At 39.7% G+C, this 25,697-nt stretch overlaps 1 protein-coding gene across 9 annotated transcripts; it reads left to right on the forward strand.

The window, feature by feature from the left end:
* The first annotated feature begins 122 nt into the window (after nucleotides 1–122).
* nfyc (nuclear transcription factor Y, gamma) lies at nucleotides 123–24,850 on the forward strand. 9 transcript variants are annotated; one of them, XM_081377611.1, is made up of 11 exons: nucleotides 123–334; nucleotides 8,612–8,721; nucleotides 8,990–9,061; nucleotides 11,401–11,514; nucleotides 13,630–13,725; nucleotides 15,220–15,396; nucleotides 18,873–18,944; nucleotides 20,585–20,746; nucleotides 20,891–20,998; nucleotides 21,187–21,246; nucleotides 23,685–24,850. In XM_081377611.1, exons 2-11 carry the CDS (start codon nucleotides 8,623–8,625, stop codon nucleotides 23,805–23,807), a joined length of 1,083 nt encoding a protein of 360 aa, XP_081233737.1. In that variant the 5' UTR covers nucleotides 123–334; nucleotides 8,612–8,622; the 3' UTR covers nucleotides 23,808–24,850. The 9 variants fall into 9 exon arrangements, with proteins under 9 accessions (XP_081233737.1, XP_081233740.1, XP_081233744.1 ...); XM_081377614.1 differs by having other exon boundaries at nucleotides 151–334; nucleotides 8,993–9,061; XM_081377613.1 differs by lacking the exon at nucleotides 123–334 and adding an exon at nucleotides 459–584.
* Nucleotides 24,851–25,697: the final 847 nt, after the last annotated feature.

The following is a 25,697-nucleotide window of genomic DNA, read 5'->3' on the forward strand; positions in this document are numbered from 1 at the left end:
ACATTCTTTTCTGTTTCAAAATAATGAAATAGAGAAGAAGCTGTTTTTTTCATTCCAGGGGAGAAATGCTTATAATTAAAGTGACAGCAGCTATAAAAGTTATATCTGAAGCAAACGCATACATGGGATGTGCAGGCCAGATCAACCTCTGACGCTGAACCGAGGAACATTCACATTCAATGGCGCCAACGTCGAGTACGTCACAGCAAACGTAGCACTTCTTCCGGTTTTAAAAAAAAGTTGTCAAATCGTCGGCCATCTTGGTTGCTGTAAGAGCCTGAAATAAATTAAATATTACGACGAACCGGACTACACTACGATTTCATCGCCTAAAGTGAGTATAAAAATTAAACACTTTGCTGCGTTACTGTTCGCTTGCTATCTACCGCTCAGATTCGATAAAGCGGGTGTCGTTTGAGCTCGTGGTCCAATAAAAGTTTTCATCCAATGGACGATTGTTTTGGAGGATGAACATAGGCGCCATTTCCCTCCTCGCTCTCTGAAGCGCTTATTGGTGGCTAGTGGAAGGGAATGGAGGCGGTCAGGAAACTGTTGGACATTAGTCGCCATTTTGGCTCTCGAGTGTAAGTGACTTCTATTGGCTCACGGGTTCATTTTGAGCCTAAATGGTGGCAGTTTCTTAACTACCAGAACCCCTAGAAACCTTGATTGGTGGAATCTAGTCCGAGGTTTGATTGGTCTGAAGGACAGATCCAAACGTAGTCTTTATTGGTTAGACTGTCTTTACACCGCTTTACAAATATTTTAGGAAAACTCGCTCAAAGCCTTCGAAAACCATCATTATTTCACTTCTCCTAATTTGTCGAGAGTCACAGTCGATGCGGCCTGCTAACGTAGCGAGCAATGTCTCCTACATTTATGCCGCTCTTTTAATAATCATTATCTGTCCATACAATCTTGTCGACTGTAACGTAGATATTTGGAGATGTAAATTATCCTCACAATAAAATTTAAATTGGTCACTATGGGTTTCATCCAGAACAATGTTATACACACATATATACTGATTGTTTGTATGGTTTCGTTTAGCATGTCTCCCGGTAGCCTGCAAATGCTTTGTCGACTTCGTTAACGGAATTTACAACTGTTATTGCGGCCATGTCCTGCATATTTCTATTTATCAGATGTGAAGGAAATGTAATTTTCAGTGTATATGATTGATTCGTGATGGAATTTATTCTGTGTATTTTCATTTTGTAGAATGTGCGTCTGGTGTCATCGTATAGTGCAGATATGAATACGCTTCTAATTGTTTTTCTACTGTATGCGAATAGAAAAATAAAGTAAAATACGAACGCATTAATTATGATATTTAGCAATCGCTGTAATTTAAGACGTAACTGACATGTTTTTAATGTACCAGGTTAAATGGAGGTCAATTTCTGGCTGGCACATGAACTCACTATTTACATATCAAGTGATTCATCATTGAGCCTATCAAGGCAGCTTTACAATCAAATTTATTCCTCATTGACCTTGATTTTACAAGAACATAATGGCATTCATGGCAACTGTTGCCATAATCTTTCAGCACGGTTGCTGTAAATAATTTACCTGCCTTCTAGATGTATTTCAACAACAACAACATAGAGGAAGGATTGTGTTGCTGCAGTTTGAGTTGTTGCATTGGCTTTCATCTATACAGAGTGAGGTTTTGCCCACATTCTGATTTTCATGTCTCACGTAATTAAAAGAGGCAAGACTATGGTGAATTGGAGGATGTGTAGGCCGGTTTGCATGTGGGGGCATGAAGTTTCTGGAAATAAAGAGACCAGTCAGAATCAAGTGATGCTGTACAATGCAAAAGAACCGCAAGTTAAGGTGCGGTCACATTAGTAAAATTATTAAAAGTGTAGCAATGTGTCAAGCACAGCCTACAAAACTTTCTAACCAAGCAGCTTTCTGTCGGTCAAAGTGGTGAATTCATATGACCAATATCTGAAGCACCGAGGAGATCTTTTGCTCACATGTGACATTCAATATTAAGTGGATTCATATTGAAATGACTGTTTCACACGCTGAAAAAGCTGTAAATGTGACTGTTCTTTACCATTAGTCTTGTTTTTGAAGGAATAACCAAAAGAAAAATGAACAAATAAGTCACTGTAATAGCATGATAGTTGCCTAGCTTGCATTATTTTTGGTCACATGATGAGATTGTGCTGTATGGTTACACATACACAACCCTTTAACATGACCCTTCAGGTCAACTTTATATTTCTTTATGACGCGACTAACGTCGAGTTTAGGTTGAATGTGCTGCACTGCATGCATGTCCCTGCACTCAAATGAGACTGCAAGTCTGACCTGAGTGACTTTCCACTTTAAATCATGCGGCTATAGCATGCGGCATCCTCTTTGAGATCGCATTGGGCCAATCACTGTCCGTGGGCTCATTTGCATCATCGCATGCCCAGCCACTGCTCTCCTCCGAGGGGCGGGCGTTAGAGACATTTAGTTTGACATTGTAAATAAGCAAGGGACAGTTGTTTGAGAAGTCAGTTGTTCAGTCCGGCTCCGTCCAGCCACAGTAGAGAAGACGATCTGCAGGGGACAGATTTTCCAAGGCTCACAATCCGAGGCGATCATCCGCTCTCCCCGCGTCCTTTATTCAACTTTCTGCTGCTTTTGTCTGGTGTTTTTTTTTTCTCTCTCGTTCTTTTCGTTCCCTGACCCCTATCCTGCTGCTCAAGGTAACTTAAAACAGGAAGTTGAGTGTCTGTGAAAGGGGGCGGAGTTGAGAGGGTCAGCAGGGAGGAGGGGAGTGACGGATGTGTCGGCCAATAGCGGCAGAGACTGACTCGGGCTCATTTGAAGAATCCACCGAGGGGGTGGGATCGTAGAGATAGGCAGGCTTAGAGTATCGTTTAGCAAGCTAGATTGATTACACTCGAGTGTTAAAGGGAAAGCAGTCAGGAGATTTTTGTTCCGACTTGTTCTACAGCTCTGCATTGCTCTCACACTTTTGTTTCTTTTCATCCTTCCCTTTTTCTCCACCTCTCCCTCACTTTCTCGCCTGTTTTTCCGGTCACTCGCAGAGCCAGGGGTCAGCTGAAAGACAAACAGTAGGGTTGCCAGGCAGAGGCCAACTCCAGGCTCTAGGCGGCTTCACGGGACTCGGACAGGGGAGGAATGGGAGGGGGTTGTGTGTTTAGGAAAGGGGGGAGGGGGGTGGCTGAAGAAGATGGGCTAGTTGAAGGGGGAGGGTTCGGAGGGGGGGGGGGCGTTAGGTGATCGCGCTCCCCTCGGCTCGGAGCTTTGAACACAGCGGCGGATCGCCTAGATCCCACACAGCCTTTTGTCTCCTCTTGGGACAGAGCCTGTGGAATAAAGACACTTATGGAGACTTTCGAGATGTCCTCCTCCGGCACAGCATATGAAGGGCATGGGGTAAGTATGACTTGCGACTGCAATCAGACAGTAAAGCTCTCTCTCTCTCTCTCTCTCTCTCTCTCTCTCTCTCTCTCTCTCTCTCTCTCTCTCTCTCTCTCTCTCTCTCTCTCTCTCTCTCTCTCTCTCTCTCTCTCTCGCTGCAGTAATGGGATGCTTCCTCTGTCCTCCGCTGCGCTTTTCTCCTCCTCCTTTCGTCCTCTACTTTTCCCCTTGCTTGAAATCTGAGTGTACTTCTTTGTGTTTTCTCTCCTGTTCATTTTTAACTCCTTAACCTGACTACTAATGTCTGACATGATGTAAACAATAACTAGCTGGTAATTTCACTGGTTTTGCATATGTAATTTTAACTTTCCAGCGTTGAACTGCACGCCATACTTTTTGATCGCAGTTGACCTTTAAGTTCATCTTGTTCAGGTTTACTTCGGACTTCTTGAAGGTCCTGTGCTGTCGAGTATCTCCGCTACATCTGTGATGCTTAGAGATACAGATATAGATGATGGTCATGGCTGCATAGGACCGCTAGTCCCAGGTTCACCTTTCAAGGCCCAGTTTCGTGGCTTGTTTACACTACCATGACAGTGAGAAAGAGCAGAAGGCAGTATTGGATGTGGTCTCTACGTGACCAGCATGAATTGGGGTTTATGTGGGGACTCTTCGCCCCCTTAGTTCATAATGTACAGATGGTTGTCCTCACATGATTCCTTGTCACAGAATTCAGTCGGATTAAAGCTTGTGCACTAGAAAGTTTCCATTAGTGATGGTATTATGCTCCTTTTGGGGAAAGGAGTTACTAAAAATAACTCTAGGTAGAGCCTTGACTGCTGTGTCTCAGCATGATGTGTTCGGTTAAGATTTGATCATTTTAGCTCCTTACCGCACCAGATTGCACAAATGTTCAAGGGTAAAATGTCACACCTGACTAACGTTTTTGCACATTCCCTCTCGTTCCCGGAGCTTTGCACTTTAGGTTGTTTTGAAATGTCAGCGTAGAACCTTTAAAGTTTACTGTTGGGTTTCTGGTGCTGGCGTCGGCACGTCGACGCACCTTGCCGTTGCGGGCCCATCGGTGGATGAAGGTCACAGGAATGTGAGAACGGCTCCTGCATTCGATCTGTCAGCAGAGAGAGACTGTGAGACCAAGAGGACAGTGCATCCCTCAGGGACGCACAGACAAGAGGGGGCCATTCACCATCACGCTTCTCTAGGGACGCCATCATTGCACACACTAGGGTCGCCAAGTTGCTGCAGTGAAAGTTGAAAAACCAGTCTCCGTTCTCTTTCTCTCTGTGCTATAGAAAATCCCTCACTTTTTCTCTCTTCCTCCCCCTTTTTGCTTACTGCCAAATGACCTTGAGAGTTCAGGGACGGCTTCCTGGAGTCGACGCGAGGCCGAACCAAGGGCAACTTTGGAATGATTGATCCGTGAGATCAGAGTGGCGTTATTGTCCAGCCCCAATGTTTTTTGCTCCGAACAAGAACAGCTATTTGTCGGTTAATTTGTAATTCATTGCCGGGCACCTGGGTGCATTTAGTTGTGTCCGAGTCGATGATTAACCAGTAACCGCAGCGGGCTTTGTGGTTTTTTATATATATATATATATATATATATATATATATATATATATATATATATATATATATACCAGCTGGCCTTTTTGAGTGAATGTTTGTGTAGTTAATAAATCCTTTAGAAATGTGACCTTTCTGTATGACAGAATGATCATAGAAAACATCTTGTCTGTGTGCTGTAATTTTAGTTAATGAGGCTGGTTTAGGTTCAGGGACTTAACAAGTAATACATAGTAAAAAATAGTTGTCAGTACGTTTACATGTTATATGCAGGGTTTTTTTTGTCGCATAGTTGAGCAAAGCCTATCCAAGTAAACATGACACAAGGCGTAATGCATTTTAAAAAATGCTGTCAATAAGGTATACATGTGCAGTTATAAACAGTTTTTTTACGTAGCTGAGCTTGGCTTATAGACTACATGACACAATATGTGATTGATAATTTTTAATAAGGATTAAATCCACATCACAGTAGTCCGAAAAATACATGCTGGGAAATGCCACTAGGCAATGTTTTTACTTAAAAAGTTCTCTAATGGATTTCAAAAATGTAATTTTTATCAAATATTGAAATAAAAAACCTTATATAATGTTTGTAATAATGTGAGTTGGTTGTCAGTTGTTGTTTTTCATTACTACTGTGTTACTACTATTTATATTCTTTTAAAATATATTGATCTTGCCATGAAAATAGCCATAGATGCTGGTATGGCAATAAAAACAAACAGACAAATACATGCCGGGCAAAACCCAGACATTGTGGCATCGGAAATCTGACTGAAATTAGAGTTTAAAGTTCATTTAAATGCATTTAAAAGCTCTGAACTGTCATTCTAACACACACATTTCTCTTTACATTATTTTCTTCACATGTTCGTGTTTATGTTATTTTTTGCCCTCTGGAATCCTCCGAAATCAGATAAGATTGTATTTCTTCTGTGTGCATGCATTGTTTGGTATGCATTTCGTTTTGGTTTTCTTAACCCGTCTAGGGGGAGGCGTGCTTGAGATGAGGAATGTGAGCAAAAAAATTAGATGAAAAATTCTTCTCGGTTCATGGGTTAAGTTTGATTTGGGCTTGTCAAACAAAAAAGCAGACTCTGAAATAAAGTCTATTGTTTTGTAGCTTTTTAAGTCCTGGCTGTTAAAATTAGGCTCACTCTAGAGGTGAGCTTCAATGTCTGAAGGTAGCTTAGATCTCAAGTCAACACAACGACTGGCATCCACAACCCTGGTATTGTCTTCTCCGCATAGCTGATCTGAATCTCTCCAGCACGAGGAAGAGATTGTTCTACATTTTTATCTGCGTAAGATACAGCCCAAACTATAGTATAAAAGGTAATTGTCCTGCCAGTGGTTACTGTATATGAAGTTATTCTGCTGTGTTTGTCACTACACTTTCTCCACTTATGACTCCCCTTCTTGGAGGTCTCAGGCCACACTTTCTCCAACCTTTAAATATCTGCAACACAACCAGCTTAACTCATCCTCTCATCAAGGGGGTTATTTGTGAAATCTTCAACCGCTCATCCTTGATCACGTTGAAATGTTTGAGTGTTCCTTTGCTGCAGTCCTTCTGCACGACGAAAGCCAGGCTGGCAGTGATGCTCTTGCTGATTCAGCCTCTGTTAGCGGCATTGACTTTCTGAGACACAAAGCACCAGCGGTCATTGCCGTCGAGGCAACCGAACAGATCAGGAGAAATCCAACACCACCGTTGCGTTCTGACTTGAAGGACGATCGTGACTAAGAGTTGCACGTGCACTGAGCTTAACCTGGCTTTTTGTTTCCGCCTACAAGTCTGAAGTTAGAATGAATTATATTGTGATGTAGTTCCATTAAGGTTGCAGTTGGGTCAATGACATGGCACTTATTTATTTATTTTTTACTTATTTATTTTATTTGTACCTTTAATATATTTAAAAAATACATTTAAAAACAATTCATGCTTACAATTATTTGAATACACATCTATGATTAGCATTTTTTTAAATTTCTGAATGAAAATTGTCAAAGTGATACAAGTAATTGAAAAAAATCTCTAGAAATTAAAACTTTACTAAGGATTACTAAGTTTAACAATTGCTTCACTGTATCCAGCTTGTTAATATTTTAAAACCTGAAAGGTCCTAAAGGTCCACAGTTTTATGGACAGTTATTTGTCATTCACCCAAGTCAATGGTAGTAGCCCCTTTTTTACTATTATTTTGCTTTAGCGCAATACAAAACCTCAAAAGAACTTTCTACCCATGCTAAGTCAGAGGTTTCGCTCTTCCCATCTCAGGTTGTGTGTCTCAATCTGGTTAAAAGAGTCAAAAATAGCTCCCACTCAAGCAGCTGGTCGAGGCGAGCTTTGATTTAACCTATTTATGTCTCCTTTAATGGAGTGTTATCTCATTTAATTTGCCTCACAATTTCCCTGGTCTGTGACAGTAATTGCTGCTGTTATCGCCTGCTAATTAGCCAGCTAGTTTTCTTAATGGTCTTACTTGAGAAGTTAAATTATCATTTGTTATCAGTCCGCCGCTGGAACATCAACACTCACAGATGTACAGCAGAAGACCATCAAAAGATCGACACCTGATGCAGTTGCTTCCCAGCAGCAGAGCGGCCGCTGGTGGTTTCTCTTGTTAAATGTATGCTTAATAAATTTGATTGACAGTTGATGGCTTCAGTCAAGCTTGAAATGAGTCTGGAGCTTATTGACAGTGGAGTCACATGACTAATTGATTTGTATTGTGCTTATTTAATGCCACTGATCATGATTGTTTTGAAGGCAAATAAAGACTGTGACACTAAACGTGATTTTTGACGATCTTAACCATCCTAATGCTTCGATATACATAAGAGGAATAAGAGATAAAAGCAGGTCGCCGCTTATCGCCTGTGATCACGCACGTTTCACTGTGTTGCTCCTCCGTTTGACCTACATAGTGAGGCTGCTCAGCAGTCCGACTGCTCCCCCCTCCATTAAGCCCTTGGCAGTTTGTCTTGTTATTGGATTATGGCTGAACTGCACGAGTCCGAGTACTTTTTTACTGCCTCGCTCCTGCTCCTGTGGCACCCCACCCAGCTATTTCAGTCCCTGTGTTTTCTTCCAGAGAAAGAGAGAGATCCTTTGTAGCGTCCGTGGCAGCGCAAGCTCAGGCAGGCTGCCTGCAGAATTCCTCACATGCCATAGTAACCTGCCAGCTTTGCTCCTCTTGCATTTTTGGTTTGTGTTAGTTTGTGTTTGGATTGTCTCCGTTGCGTCAGTGCCGAGCAGTACTGTTAGATCGACACATTTGGTCCGGCTCCAGAGCTATTTGGGTATCCAGATGTGCACTCCAGGCTTCAGGGCACTGGCACGGAGGAGGACTTTGTTCTCCAGGTTTTTCACATATGGATTCCTGGCTTAGTTTACACACGCCTGAGTTGACCAATTGCCCCATCGTCAATTGCACCAGGCATTTTACTGTAGTGACGCACGGGCTATCACACAAAATGATTCTGACTTTTTCAACTCCAACTAAACAGTGTATAATGTGGTTTATTATCTCAAAGCTCAAAATGATTACATCAGTTACGAGGCTTGTATGTGAACATTAACCCTGACTCGTCTTGTTTTCTCTCCCTCTTTATCTCCTAGAAGATCTGGAGATGTCGGCAGACTCATTTGGAGCAGGCGGCAGCGATGCCCAGCAGAGCCTACAGACCTTTTGGCCCAGAGTGATGGAAGAGATCAGGAATCTTACCGTGGTATGGGTTTCTCCTAGCTTTTTTATCTGCTTTATTCTCACTCCGATACAGTATAAACACTGCCTTTTCCAACAACAACAAAAAAGTCTTTATTGGAAAATTACAGGCAAGTTAACCAGCTATGTAGTACCTCAACAAGTTTTAGTTTTACCTTTATTGTCATTGCATGGTATACAACGAAATTTGACAAGAGTCTACCTCTGTTTATTAATAGGAATTATTAATGTAATTGCGAGTTCTCCTCTAACGCACTCTCGCACTGTTTCAGAAGGATTTCCGTGTGCAAGAGCTTCCTCTTGCTCGCATCAAGAAAATTATGAAACTGGATGAGGATGTGAAGGTAAGAGCAGGCGAGCTGAATCAACACTAAGCTAAGTCTAAGCTGATGTCAGCACACTTCCTGTCTTTCATTCTTGAGAAAGCTGCTGCCCAGCGTTTGTCGGCTGTACATCAAGTGGCCAGTCGGGTCAGTAATTAGTGGAGTTTGCTATGGCAAGCTTTACTATTACTATTACTCCGAATTAGAGTTTGAGGGTTTGTTCAAATTCATGGCCGTAAGTATTGATGTTCTGCATGTTTGGCACTCTTTGTTTTACAGACATGAATGATACATCAAATCATGTAGCTTGAGGAGAGGTTTATTGTGTCTTAAATAGGGGTTGCACAGACTAGTCGACTCTAATGCTTTAAGCTTGTCGTTGACTAGTCGCTGGTCATGGCCTATAGAGGGCGCAACAGAATAAGAAATCTTTTACTCTCCATTTCCAAACAGTTAAAGTGACAAATAAATGCATACTCTGAGAGTGCTCCACATGAAATGTTTAATTGTACCATCTGGATGCTTTAAAATTGGGTGAATGCACATTTTAAACTAATGCTTGCTGTATTGTAATGCATACACAGCTCGCACATCGCGTGCAGTAAAATATCAGTAAAATAGCTCAGAAACTGAAAGGTTCTAGCATATATTTCTTAGTAACTAAAACCCTCAGCTTCACTGTTAGTAGAGAGACGCTGCCAGGAAGAATTAATTCACATGCAATTGCTCTCTCACTAATGCATTCCTATAAATGTAATCCTTACGGTGCTACTTTATTTCTATCTGGTTTAGAACGAGCGGAAATCTGTGAGAAATATAACGACCCAAAGACAAAAGAACTGATAAAAATAAGCGGTTATGTAGGATCAATAGCTTTGTGTGTAGCCATATGCCATATATGTGAAGAAGAAAACCTGCGGTCGTGTATAAGCTCAAGGACGATTCAGGCTTATTTGTTCATAAATTACATCATCAGCAACTAGTCGACGTCAACTCGACTTTCATCACATAAATGTCGACTTGAAAGAATCTGAAGTCGTTCAACCCCTAGTCTTAAGCGATCTGACTTGCCTGCCAAAATGAGACAGCCAAAAAAATATTTCCCAGAGACTTTGATGGAGAGCTCCATTTCTAGGAACCCTTTGGGGTAGTTATAGAAATAAATATGAAATAGTTTTGGAGGGTCGTATTCCTTGACAGGAACGGTTATCTTTTTGGTGCATCACTACTTTAGGACCTTTTTTTCCACCTTGAATGACCCAGCAATCACCTAGAAACCATCAGAAGACACTAGCAACCATATATCAATATTCTAGCGACTTCTTAATCTTAACAATGCTCTGGCAACCTCCCACATCACCCTAGCAAAGATGGGTTACAAGTTTGGGTTTATTATTTGATTTTTGAGGCTTCAAATCATGAATGAATGTTTTTGTGGTCTTCTCCAAAAGCAAAGTTAATATTTTCAGTGGCTTCGGCTGCAGTGAGGCCCAATTTGAACTACTACAAAAACAGTAATCTCTTATTTTCAGAGCACTTCATTGTGAGAAGAGAAATTATTTGATCCAACTGAGTCATCTGGCCATTTACTGTGAAACAACCTGATATTTGGTATTATGTAAACACTGAATAGGAGTTTTCCAAGAACTACAAAGAAAGAACTTCTCTCATAAAAACCTCAGTTCCATGTATCACCAATATTTACTTTTCTTGCCAGATGCTTTAACAGAGCAACATACAAATAAACTAATTTTCAAGTTCAAATAATAATTGCATGGCATCAGTACCGTTGAAAGAGCCAGGTCATGTGGTGATGTGAGCCAAGTATTAAGTGGCTGTTAGACACACTCACTGATGCCCTTTTAGTTCAGTTTCGTAGAACGAGAGACATAAGAAGGATTAGACATAAAGGTTGGTGTACTTGCTAAATAGATTAACCCTCAATGTTTGTAATTAGCTTGTTTAACCCTAAAGAAAACAGACATCTCTGTTTCTTTCTCAGTTGTTCAGTACAAAGATATTCTGAGTGATGTTGGTGAGGCCACGGGACATGATCTTCCCACATAGCCTTAGCCGCGTGGGAAGCAGGCATCAGGTCAGGGTGATGTCCAGATGCTTAAAATAACCTGCAGCTTAGAGTGGGAAGAAAGAAAAGCCAAGGCAATTAAGAGCTCAGGAGCAGTGTCATGGACAAGACCCTGGGTCAAGTCTTGACGTAGCCTCTTTGGACACTGTGTGTCCACCTGTCTTAGGCCAGGCCGAAACATGGAGGGCACGGGCATAGTGAGTGTCTGGATAGGATTGTATGTGTCGTTCTTGTAATCTCCCCTCTATTGATTTGCTTTGGTAACCTTCCGTAGATGATCAGTGCTGAGGCACCGGTGCTGTTTGCCAAAGCGGCACAGATCTTCATCACAGAGCTCACTCTCAGAGCCTGGATCCACACTGAGGACAACAAACGGCGTACACTACAGGTCAGTCATGTCAGATGAGATAAAGCAGTCTTCTCTGAGACAAAAATTATCTTTTTTTGTTTTTCTGTTTGTTCATGTTTTCTTTTGTTTTTTTGGAAACGATAGAGAGAAGATGGTGGATGGGATCATGATCAAAAGTGCCACTCTTTATTTCAGAGCACTACTCGCTAACCCATGTTTCCAATGACCGTAACCTATAGGAGTTAAATTTCAATTTAAAGAGGACCTATAATGCTTTTTTACATTTTTAACTTCCTTTAGTGTGTAATTTAGCTGTTTTCTGCAAAGTTACAAAGCACAAAGTCACTCCAAAGGGAGTTATTCTTTATAGCAGTGCGCACTGTTTCTGAACTCCCTGAAACTCACAAACAAGGCCTGATTGAGTTGCATTAGTAGTTTGTTGTCGTCATATCCAAGAGACGCTGTTTTCTCCACCCACCACGCTCAAAGAGGTTGACCAATCACAACACGCATTGATTCAGCCAACCAGAGCACATTGTGCTTTTCAGAAGGAGGGGCTTCATAGAGAAGGAACTAAACAGAGTGTTACTGACAGACTGGGAAGAGAGGAGCTGCAACAATGGAGAATATGTGAAAAAAAATCATTTTTTGAGCAATCAAGCATGAAAACCTATTCTAGTAGAGCCCAAAAACAAAATTAAGACTTTGTAAAAGGGATAATAGGTCCTCTTTAAGACTTGCTCTGGTTATTTCCTGATCCCACCCGCCATTTCCTCCTATTGTTTCCTGTCTCCTTCACCATCTCTGTCCAAAAAAAATGCTTTCAGTCAATCTGATGTTAAAGAGTCAGTGACATTTGTCAATCACTTTTCTGATGTTTTCTTTCAAATTGAGTTAAATGTCAGTACTTGCAGTCATTAGAATGCGTAAATAAATATATGATGTGTAATCTTAGGGTGTGCTCACATTTACTGTTGTTCAGTGAATTTTCAATGTCATTTCAATAGTGATCTGTGCCATCATGTGAGGGCAAAACATTCCCCACTCAGATTTCGCTTGTTCAAGTTGGTCACGCAAATTCTCTGAAAGCTGCTTGGTGTGGAAGTGAGTTCTGTTTGAGCTGTGCTTTATGCAGCGCTACACTATTGACAATCAACCGTTTATTTATTTTTTTGACCTGTGAAATCTCGCTGAAATTTTGCTAATGCGATCGCACCTATAGCCAGCTCCTAGTATTTTCTTCACGTAAATAAGTCCAAAGGAAAAAAACGTTGCTCCTAATGCTTCATGTGCTAGAGTCATGACACAGCTTGTCCGTTTATGGGAAGAGCCCCCCACACAAGCACCCCAGGGCTTATCTCTGTTCCACTGTAGCGTAGAGTCTAAAAGTACATCTCCCATGACCCACTTACTTTTTATTAACTCATTTTGCCTTCCTTGGCTTTTAAAAGGTGTCCTGTTGAACCCTTGGTTGAGTTGATAATAATAATAATAATAATAACATCTTTAAACCCAAATAAGTTCAAATGTGAAATCAACAGATTCAAATTAGCTATTAAACAGAATATGTTACACAGGAAGTAAACATGAATGTAAATGGAATAATTTCCATTGAATAAAGTTAATAGTCTGCAATATAGCAACCCGTGTCAACATGGCCTTTTTTCGACGTGGTGTTCGGCAACACTTTTGTCACCGAACAAAGCTGTAATGAGTGTTAGAGCGTCTCTTTAATATGCAGATTGTATTAGCGCTCCGCCTGTGAGCTTGCAGCTGGCCCACAGTTCCATTGTGAAGGCATCACGCCAATCTGTGTCGCCACGACAACATTCGTCAATGGAACAACTGCATGGATGTGACCCTTCACCACCAGATATTAATCATGGGGCTAAAAATAGCTGCTGATCTGGGGGGTGACAATGGGTGGTCTTTGCAGCCAATATCCTGTGGAAAATACCGCTAGTAGGCAGTCTGTGGGGTGAGATGGTGTCACTGTTCATATGAAGCCAGTCTGTTATATGTTATATTATATGTTATATTCAAATCAGGCCATCGCGTCATCCTTTTTGAGAATGCCTCCATTCCTGTGAGCATTTGTTACATGTGATTTTAGTGTTTCGTTTTGACTCTCTGGTCTTATTTTCTGTTTTCCAGAGGAATGACATCGCCATGGCCATCACTAAGTTTGACCAGTTTGACTTCCTCATTGATATCGTGCCCCGGGATGACCTCAAGCCTCCAAAACGTCAGGTGCGGAAAAGAGAAGGAGCTTCAAGCTGTCAAAATTGACCAGCGTCTACAATTTTTTTCTTTTTTTTATATTCTTCAGCGTCTATGAAGAGAAGAGTGTGCTGTGTTGTGTTTGGCAGCCTGGGGGCGCTGTAAACATCCTTGACTGGAAGCTGGGTGTAGGGTTTGTGAAGGCTTTCAGTCGGATGTTTGCAGCGCTCTGCTTCCCCTATCTCTGCACAACCAGATGTCAACGTTATTCATTTCTTCTGTTTATGTTATGAATGTGGCCATAGCACCATGTGCCTGACTCAAAAAAAACACACTGCACTGGCAGTAGAACAATGATTGGCAGGGTGAGAAATTCATCTTTTTGCCCACCAGTCACTTGTTAGGTGAAATAACTCACTACATGAAATTTAGGAAAAGTACGTTAGTATTCTCTTTAAAAGAAATTGTACTTTTATTGACAATGTAGATTATTTGCCAGTCACACCCTAAGCACTTCCTCAAATGCTTCTATTGACCGCATTAGCGACATAATGCCACTGAACACCTGAACTGACTTTCAAGGTTTAGATATGAAATTTAAATAAATGTATTTCTTCTAGTTAAAGCTAGTTTGTAAATATAAACTAATACATGGTTTGCATGCATGTATATATTTGTATTTATTTATATTTATAATATATGTGTGTAACTCCTGAACATCATGGAAGTACACTGGTCAAAATGTGTTGGATTCCTGGATTCTCAAATAATTTGAGTGTCTTATCATCAAACAAAAGTTTTGTTTATAAAGTCAACAAAACATTTTAAATTTAAATGTCTTTCTAGTAACGAAACAGAATCACGTACAAATAACTCTAAATACCACAGTGAGAAGAAACCACTGACATTCAGCACACATAGAAGGAATGAATTTAACCAATATATCCAATGATCCAAGCCCTCCTAGCTCAGCTAAACCAGTCTTTGTTCGACCTGAGGGCCATAAAGGTCCTGCTGTGTTTGTGTGTGTGTGACCAGGTGTGTAAACATCCTACACTCTCAGCTGTGACATCACCAAGCTGGGAGAGGGATGTTTACTCTCTTTGTCACAAATAGTTCTTCAGGAACGCATGGGGAGAAAATATAAAGATACTTAGTGCAAACGTTTGAGTATTTCTACTGTTTGTGTGTCAGAATAGCACAGCTGATAGCCTGCCATTATGCTGCGGTTGAGTGTGGGAGTTCATGCCTCAGACTGCAGCTAAAGGTCCCGTTTCTGTCCAGCTAGAAGATTGCATTACTTGCTGTTGCTTTGCCTATAAGTTATTTATCCTTCTCCTGCCTCTAGTGTTACAGAGTTAAAATAATTTATGGAGATGTAACCGGCAGATAGACCTTATGAACTCTTGATTTCATGTGTGTGTTTATGGGATTGTGAATGTTCACTTGCATTTATGACACTCTTGCTGAAGTGTTCCGCAATATAAGGTGTGTATTTCTCTATAAACGTGCCTGTGTGTGTAGGAGGAAGTGCGTCAGTCTGTCGCCCCGACTGAGCCGGTCCAGTATTACTTCACTCTGGCGCAGCAGCCCAGCGCAGTGCAGGTCCAAGGTCAGCAGCAAGGCCAGCAGGTGTCCGCTCCCACCGCCACCACACTACAGCCCGGGCAGATTATCATCGCTCAACCCCAGCAGGGCCAGGTAATCCCCGCTCGCTTTCCACAAACACAAGGACGTAGTGCGTGTATGGATTCTAGCATCAAACAATGAGCTTTGAGACCCGTTCACACTAAGAAAGATAAATATAACAATAACTTTAATAGTGTCCACACCAATAGACGAAAACGTTCTAAGTATGTAGTTTAAGTATGTGTACATTTATGTAGTCTGCTGCTTTAAAGGTGCTGTTTGTAATTTTAGTTTGTCTGTACTAACACATAAAAATACCATACTATTTTTGTAGCGATTTAGGAAACATGCCAAGTTCAAATACTTGTTTCTCCAAAAAACAGAGCCAGTTGTTCTACTTGAAATGTGTATTCCGGGTTGGAAAGTTTTGTTTATGTTTTGGTCGATGTTATCCTGCCCACTGCCAATTTACCCAATAGTATTTCGACACCCCGGGTTGGCAGTTTGGCAGAAAACACAGCTTATTTCAGCCTTGGAAGCCAACAAATGAACTGGGTCAGAGATCATAGATTCTACCTGACCAAAAAAAAAAAAAAAGCCTAAGCAATAAAAACATTGCAAATTTATTCATTAGCTGATCAACTTAAACGGTAAGGTTCATCGCTTTCCATTGTCAATTGTGCTCGTTCCTGTGTGTCCTCAATCTGTCGAGTCTGAGGAGGAGGATGCGGAGGAAACAACTCTTGGGGAAATATTTTGAATTTGGATTGCAGAAACCATTTTGACCGCTAGCTGCCAATATTACATATTGCACCTTTAAACATGTGAGCTCTTTAAACTCTATAAACAACATAGTTTTTCTGTGTCATTATTGTTATGGTTGTGTGGACTTCCCTATTCTCATAGAATTAGAGCGATTATAAAAACTTTATAGTTATTTTCTTTGGTGTGAACGGGCCTTAAGAGATAGTTCACCCAAAAATGAAAATTTTGTCATTTACTCACCCTCAAGTTGTTCTAAACCTGCATTAATTTCTGTGTTCTGCTGAACAGAAAAGAAAATATTTTGAAGAATGTTGGTAACCAAACAGTTTTTGGTCCCCATTGACTTCCATGATATTCTTATTCTATACTATAGAAGTCAGTGGGGACCAGCAACTGTTTTGGTTACCAACTTTCTTCAAAATATCTTCCTATAAATTCAACAGAAGAAAGAACTTCATACAGGTTTTAGAACAACTTGAGGGTGAATAAGTAATGACAATTTCCTTTTTCGGGTGAGCTATTTCGGGTGAACTATAAGAAACTACATAGCAAAAAACAGTAAGTGAAAAGAATAGTAGCCCACGGTATTCATTAAACAAAAGGCGAAAAATACCCGGCTGACTTACTATTTCCGGTGAGATTCTGAAGTGCGCATTCAATGGACATTTTACTATCCCATGAGGCCACGGTAGAGTATTTGTGATGCTGGTAGATCACATGACAATGACAACATGGTGTATATAGTTTGTTCGCATTACATTCATATTATATAGAACAACATTTTAGCAGCCGCAATGTAATTATTTACTCAAAAAGGACACCGCCTTTCAGTAATATTTTGCATATTACTTTATTATAATATATTTGCTATATACTTGCATATTGCTTTATTATAACACATTTAACACAGGAAGAACAGCAAATAATTTGATGACTCATGGGGCTAAATGACACAGCAAATAGCAAACCATGGTTTATGGCTATTATACAACTAAAGCCTGTTGACTATTTAAAAGAAATGGACTACTCTTTCGCTATGTCCCACCCAAACTTCCTGTTTCAAAAGGAAATATTTCAACGGAGGAAAGAGAATGGTATCTAGAGGCTTGGAGAACTTTGTTTGCCCTTGTAATTACCCTAGTGTAGATTATACTATGGTCTGGTGGACAAAAGCCTGAAACTTTATCGTACCTACACTCTCGCACTACACTCGAGCCTCGATTACTCTGATCGGCCCATTACAGGATCATTTGAAACATGATTGGTGAAGGTTGAAAGCCCAGAAGTGTCATTCACACGTTGCTATCAGGTGAACGGTAGAGGGTCCAGTCAGTCTCTCATTTTGTTAACTTTTACTAGTTTAATTTCAACGGTGTGAAGGTGCTCTTTCTCACTTTCTTGCTCTTTTTATGTCTGGTGTACGGATCAGTGCTGCTTCAGCAAGCTGCAGTTTGCTGACCTGTCAGATTTGGGCAAAGTTGTGCTGCAGTCACCTTAAAGAGCGCTCCGGACAAATATATACAGTGGGGCTCAAAATGTCAGACCACACTGAAAATATAACCTGGAAATTTAGATTTTGAAAAAATTAAAACAGAAATGTCAAAATCAAGAAAAAATACTTGCGTTTGTGGACAATTTCTAGGTCAATAATCAAATAAGGAAATTTGTGACATTGTTCATGTGAACTGCTTTGTAGAGAATACATTAATACATTAAACTTTATAGTCATCAAATAATCCTGAAAAATGTATCACGGATTTTTGAAGGATGATGATTCTGAAAATTCAGCTTTACATCACAGGAATAAATTACATTGTAAACTATATTCAAATAGAAAGCAGTTATTAAATGTATAATATTATATGTATATAAATATTAAATGTAATAATATTTCACAATATTAGTGTTCTAACTGTATTTTTGATCAAAGAAATGCAGTCTTGGTGAGCAGAAGAAATTTCTTTGAAAAACATTGCATATCTACATGGGAAAGAAAGAAAGATGGTGGAAAAACAGTGGTGTAGAGAATTTCTGCACATGAAAAAAGGCAACCACATGTTTATTGAAAAATTGACAAAACATTTGTCAGACTGTGACCTCTTCCTTCATGCGCTCTGTTCAAGCTCACTTGTTTACCCTTTAAGTAAAATTGATTGTTACTGGGGTTTTATGTTCATACCTGAGGACAGAGTCAGTTCAGCTTCATCTCACTGTCTGCTCACTGCTTTGTGCCGCCATATGCTTCCATTTCCCCAAATGCAAAACTTCCATAAACTGTCATTGAATTTTACCACAGAGCTGTCACTCATCTGCTGTAACAGAGACGGCTTCATCTTCACTCTGCTTTAGTCAATGCCTGTTCACACAATTTTTCACACTTAAATTATTCACACTAAAACCAATGCATAATTTGAATTTAAATTGTAAATAATAAATAGTTATTACAAAGTTATAAATGGTAAATAATGCATATTATTATTTTTTATTTCTTTTAAGTTGCCGTGTGACATTTCAGGATTAGTGTGTTACTGGTAATTTTATTTTATTTAAAAAAGCCTTATGCATGTTTTTATGGCATCCCAAAAATGTGGATATACTGAGAGAACATGCCTTTTTAAAGTCTGTTCATACTACGTCACGCTTTCATTTCTCTACACTACTTGTGGCTTCTCCGTGCATTGCCTTTTTTGTTGCTTTTGTATGTGATGTTTGAGTATGCGCTTTGCATGTGCTTGCTTGTTGTTCACTCTCTCTTTCTGGCATTATTTCCTCCTCTTCCTCAGGTATTGCAGGGAACCACCATGCAGCAGCTACAGCAGGTGCAAGTTGCTCAATCACAGGCGACCCCTATCACGGTAAACACCTCCAACCCTTAAAAATGGCTCCTCTTCTTCCCCCCCAAAAGTATTCACAAAGCACAAAGGAGCTTTTTAGGGCCTTTTTGTCATGACAATTGAATAAGAACTGCATTTCAAAGCACAATTCAATGGTAAAAATGTCCCAGTTGAGTACTATATCACATACTATACATTAAACAATGCAGTAAATGGAAGCAGATGCATGGTAATACAGTGTTACTGCCCGATGGTTAGTTTATAGTTTATATCATGTGATAGAGTGGTGACGTCAAAACCCGGAAGATTAATTCTAAGACAATTTATGAGTAAAATAAGGTCTTTGATAAACATAAATTGACATTACTTGAATGTTTCTTTGTTTTTCTATAACGTAAACTGCACACACTCACGCCCCAAACGGTTCTTATCTAGTCACTTATTAGAAACCTCTTTTTTTTTTTTATGAAAATAACTTCAAAATTTGTGTTTTCGATATGGGTGTAATTTATGTTGTAGTGTTTATTGATTTGAGCTTCACTCTTGTGTTACTAAAAGTGAAATTTCAAAAGGAGCCTTGTACCATTTTGCAATGAAAAACAACTCTTATTATATATAAAAACATTACAGACATTAAGTGTTCAATCTTCAAGCATCTTTCTCTTCGCTAAAAACTGCCGTGCAACAATGTCATCAAATGCTTTTTTACACTCTGGCTTTGAAGCCAGTAAAAAATGAATACTTTTATTCAGCAAGGATGCATTAAATGGATCAAAATTGTCAGAAAAGACATTTTGAATGTTACAAAAGATTTCCGTTTCAAATAAATGGCGGAAAAAAATTCCTTTTAAAAAAGTGTTTTCACAAACATATTAAGCTGCACAAATAATAATATCTTGATAATAATCAGAAATGTTTCTTGAGCATCAAATCATCATATTAGAATGATTTCTGAAGGATCATGTGTCTGGAATAATGATGCTGAATATTCATCTTTGCATCACAAGAATAAATTGCATTTGATAATATATTAAAATGGAAAACCGTATTTAATTTGTATTAATACTTCACAGTATTAATGTTAATACTGTTTTTGATCAAATAAGTGCAGCTTTGGTGAGCATAAGAGACTTATTTCAAAACAAAAATGTAAACCCGAACTGTTGAACGGTAGTGTTTCTGATATAATAGATCAGCTAAGTGGATAATTAAAGGCTGAAGTCGCCATGTTCTTCTAAAACAAAAAGAGAAGCAGATGTTATTCACGCGGCCAAATCTGCAATTCATATGCCCTCTATTTGATGCTACGTGAGTTCACTGCGCGTCTCGGGCCAGATGAAGTTGTGCTGCTTAGTAAATTGCTCTGGCCTATCGGGTGTCAGTTCCTGAAGAGGAGAGATCATCTGTCACACCTCAGCAGTCAGCGCACAGGTTTCTCTGCTCGACGGTCACAGTCTTGCATCTCTCCCCTATCCTCAACACCTCTTCAATTTCACTTTCTTTTGGAGGCCTTCCAAGCCCACAGGGGAGTGTTGGGTGTGAGCTGTAATGCTAATGCTACCTTACATGCTGAAAGAGGCACACGGCAGGATGAAACGCAACTTGCATGTGAGTTTAAATCCGCAGTCCCACCCTAATGGCTTTCCTCCTTCATCTTTCAGAGTGCTCCTGTGACCATGCAGGTGGGCGAGGGCCAGCAGGTGCAGATCGTGCAGGCGACCTCGCAGGGGCAGGCGCAGGCGCAGGCGGCGCAGTCGGCTGGGCAGACCATGCAGGTCATGCAGCAGATCATCACCAACACGGGAGAGATCCAGCAGATTCCAGTGAGAAATGACACCAACCTTTTTAGTTTGTGATTTAGAGTTTCTTTTAATAAGGAATATAGATTGGTAATGGGGAATGTAGCATAACCGTTAGTTGGAGGTAATGACGTGTGCTCATCAGTGCCCCCTTGTGGTGTCCTGCAGGTGCAGCTCAACACCGGCCAGCTGCAGTATATTCGCTTGGCTCAGCCCGTCTCAGGAACACAGGTTGTTCAAGGACAAATACAGACACTTGCAACAAACGCTCAGCAGGTAACGCATGAAACCTTTAAATAATCACGTGCATACCTTAAAAATGGTTCAGAAAAGCTTTTTTAAAAGGTTTTGTGACACTAGTGGCACAGAAGTTTCACACTTCACCAGTTGTGTATTTCACATAAAACATATTTCCTTCATTTGATGAATGCATTGAAAATGATGACTGTGATCTTGTTCTTTAGATTACACAGACGGAAGTACAACAGGGTCAGCAACAGTTCAACCAGTTTACTGATGGGCAGGTAATGACTTTTTGACGTTTTAAGGCTTCATATAATGCATTTGATCGAAATGCAGTAAAATGTGAAATATAATTACAATTTAAAATAACTTTTTATTTTGAATATAAAAAAAAATGCAATTTATTCCTGTGATCAAGATGCACAAGAAACATTTCTGATTATCAATGTTGAAAGATTATTTTTTTGCAGGATTCTTTGATGAATAGAAAGTTGAATTGTAAACTACATTATAAATGTCTTTACTCTCACTTTTGATCAGTTTAATGCATTCTTGCAGAATAGATTAATTTCTTTCAAAGGAAATATATATAATCTTAGCATTAAAATATTAAAATACATATATATTATAAGAAATGCATTTAGAATATTATTGTAATATAGGATTATTGATTATTTCTTTCAGAGCTTGACATTAATTCAAAGTTACTAGCCACTCAGCATTATCTCTGGCCACAATTTTGACATCGACGCAAGGATCCATTATACTGTTACACAAGCGTTTTCTTTCTCAACTGTTTACGTTCACTTAAAACATAACTGACTGTTTTTACGTGAATACTAGCTAAGAATAGCCTTTTTGACATTATTTTGTGTGCATTTGACTGTTTATGCGCAATAAGCAGCAAAAATGAACTTAAAGGAACACTCCACCGTTTTTTGCAATAGGGCTTATTCACCTTCTTTCCTACATTTAGATAGGTGGGTAAATGCATTTTTGTCTCAGTACATGCATTGTTTTAGTTTGACAGGGTCGGCGCTAGCTTAGCTTAGCATAATGAATGGAATCCTTTGTTGCCTGCTAGCATGTCCTGAGTAAAAGTGATATAAAAAAATATAAAAATAACTAATTACGTCTTGTGGCCTGCGTTTTCACAACAAGTACAAATAGCGATGCAGATTAACACTAGGCGATTTCCTATGCAGATATTGACTTGGGACTATATTAGGGGGAAGCACAGGCGAAGCACTGCTACTTGGGCGCAGAGATATCACGCCCAAGTAGCAGTGCTTCGCCTGTGCTTCCCCCTAATATAGTCCTTAATATATAAGTCAATATCTGCCTTGGAAATCGCCTAGTGTTAATCTGCATCGCTATTTGTACTCGTTGTGAACACGCAGGCCGCAAGAAGTAATTAGGTGGGTTTTTTTTATTTTTGATATCACTTTTACTCAGGACATGCTAGCTGGCAACAAAGGATTCCATTCATTATGCTAAGCTAAGCTAGCGCTGACCCTGTCAAACTAAAACAATGCATGAACTGAGACAAAAATGCGCTTGCCCACCTATCTAAATGTAGGAAAGAAGGTGAATAAGCCCTATTTCAAAAAACGGTGGAGTGTTCCTTTAAGGTGGCTTTATGTGCGAGCACTTTAGGTGTGAGTTTATTATTTCAGAAGCCTTTTTAAAAGACAACAAATGAAAAATGTGTATATTATATATAATTTCAACCCGCAAAAGTGGCTAGTAGGAGTGACTGCGTTACATGCCACTAATGCAAATACACTCGCATTTGGTGGGTATTAATGTCAAGCCCTGTGTATAATATAAAATACAATATTCTATTATTATAATATTCTATTATTATTCTGTAATGTTATTGGGGCTGGGAGAAAAAATCCGCCGCTGACCCGGAGAGATTGTCATGAAACTGCTTCACAAACAGTCTTTTCAACCTCGTAGTTTCATTATTTCTGTGATGAAATAGTTAAAATGATCAAAGAAGTACTTGGATAAAAGTTTAAAGTTCAAATATGAACACTGATGTCTACGAAAGCGATCAAAATCAGCTTTTCATAGAAACTTGGTGCTTAAAATAACGCATTTATCAATTACATTGTTTCGTCACTAGGTGGCGACAAGTGACTGTTAAAAAAATGATTTGTTATTGAATCGTTTATTCAAGAGAATGTAGTATTGTATGATGCTTCTGAATAAAAGTCAGAAAGATGTGATGGCTTGTTTTTGTAAATATGACACATCTTATACATATCATATACAGTCCGTATAAGTGTATGATTTAACTTTTCCCGATGCTCTAGTGTTAAAAATCGCAATTCTTTCAAAAAATCGCAATATATATTGTATCGGCACCCAAGTATCGTGATAGTATTGAATCAGGAGATAGGTGTATCGTCCCAGCCCTAATATATAGATATATAATATATCCTTTACTTTGAGTTACCGCAGTTGTCAGAGTTCAGTAACATCGATCCCTCTGTGTGTGTGTGTGTGTGTGTGTGTGTGTGTGTGTCTGTGTGTGTGTGTGTGTGTGTGTGTGTCTGTGTCTGTGTCTGTGTCTGTGTCTGTGTGTGTGTGTGTGTGTGTGTGTGTGAGTGTGTGTCTGTGTCTGTGTCTGTGTCTGTGTCTGTGTCTGTGTCTGTGTCTGTGTCTGTGTCTGTGTCTGTGTCTGTGTCTGTGTGTGTGTGTGGCTCTACAGCAGCTGTATCAGATCCAGCAGGTGACGATGCCGGCGGGACAGGAGTTGTCCCAGCCCATGTTCATTCAGTCCACCAGCCAGACGACCGACGGGCAGGTCAACACACAGGTCAGCGCAGACTGAGGCCGTTCTTCCCTACACCCCCGACCGGAGCATCCTTCCACTTCCCTTCATCTCATGCCATATTCTGATCAACTTCTCCGTTTAATCCAGCAGTCGAATAATAAACCTTAGATTTAAGATTCATAACTTACCGTCCAAATGACATGTTTTGCTGTTTTGTTGAAGTGTGGGTCTCTTTAATACTGAGTAATGGAAGGAGATTTGCTTTCTGCCATATGAATTTCAACTATGTCTTCTGCAATATGGCGAAAGAATGAACCCACTGTCTTCCTTTCAGTATAGGTAGAATATCCTTGTCCTTGTTTCTTAGTTCGATGTGGATGTGGGTAGAGATTATGCTTTCAGATGTGTTCAGTGATAGTGACATTAGCGCGAAGCTCGTGAAACGGGAGCAGGAGGGCTCTTCTCAGCTGTGGGGGGGCATGTACAGTGGAAAATATCAACCTTTTTTTTGTTTGTGTTTTTAAGCCCTCATTCATTTTGACAGATCATGCCATCTCATGATGTGTAGAGTTTGAAACTTGATGATTAAAAAGCCATAATCTACACATTCTGTATCTCTGTAGTTTAACTATAGTAATTGTATTAGTTAAGTTGTAGTATCTTGTATAGTTTTGAAATTTGATAACATTGTATTTGTTAAAGGGCTTTTATTGTTGGGTTTTCTACATGCGAATGGTCCTCTTTGTGTGAGTGTGTGTGAATGTGTTCAGGTAATCGATGTGCTTTCCTTGCGTTTCTTTCCGAAACCGATTTTGAAGAGACTTCTTCTGCCCCTTGCAATTGAACTGCTCCACTGTTACCTACTTGATAAAACAACAGCTTAAGGAAATAAACCTTTTATATAAACCGTTTTAATACCAACTCTTCTCTTTTTGTTTTTATTGCCCTCTTGTTTTTTCATATTATTATTGTTGGTCATGTTGTTTTGCATGTAGTTAGGACTCCCAGCATGATATGCAATACCTACAGTAGGTACAAATTTTATTTTTGTTTTTGTTTGTTTTGTACAGACCTTGGTTTGTGAGAAAATAAAAACTCCCAAAAAAAAATATTGAAATTGTGTTTTTTTTTTCCCACAATAGTTATATTACATTATAAATATATTGCTTCCTACACATGGTGTGGTTGTATGAGATGTAGGTTTGACTCTTGCCTGTCATGTCCGAGTTGCCAACCAAATAAGGCCTTAACTATTAAAAAAAAAAAAGTGTTTTATGACGTTGCTGACTTTTGAGTACATTTATTTTTAACCGAGAACATTAGATTTGCTTTGACCGCAGTTGAACAGAACGGTCCTGAGCTCTGTGATGGAGAGTGATAGTGTTTATTTTCACCACACGGTGGCGCCATTCCAACCTGACGAGCTCAATCACTAAAGGCAGCGCGTTTGGGATTAGAACTCTGACTCATTTCCGTGATTCGAATCTTTCAAACGGTTCGTTTCAAAGAACAACTTCTAAACACAGGTAAAACCCATAGACAGTAAAAGAAAAAAACCGATCTGGATTCTGGACACCCCAGCGGCCAGCGTGGCATAATACATGCGCTAAAACGCTCCAACAAAGCTTTAAATAGGCAATTTTCTTTATTTATGTTTTAATAATAAAGGTTGTTATTGTCATTTGTCTCAGTTTGTTAAGTGCAGCCATAAAAAACAAGCAAATTACAGTTTAATTATACTTTGCAGTTGCATCAAACAATACATATTTCGTGTGCGTTTTATTTCGGTTCTGCCTGCGAATCGGATACGAAAAGTTCTTATTTATTTTATCAGATGCGCCTATCAGCTCATTCCTCGGTTTTCGGCTCATTGGGAATCGGCTCGTGTTCTGGAAAAGAATCGGTTAGCAGTAGAAGAACCACTTCGAATTTAATTCGAATCATTCA

Source organism: Scardinius erythrophthalmus (genome assembly GCF_964197995.2).
Source record: "Scardinius erythrophthalmus genome assembly, chromosome: 10".
In the NCBI taxonomy this organism is placed as follows: Eukaryota; Metazoa; Chordata; class Actinopteri; order Cypriniformes; family Leuciscidae; genus Scardinius; species Scardinius erythrophthalmus.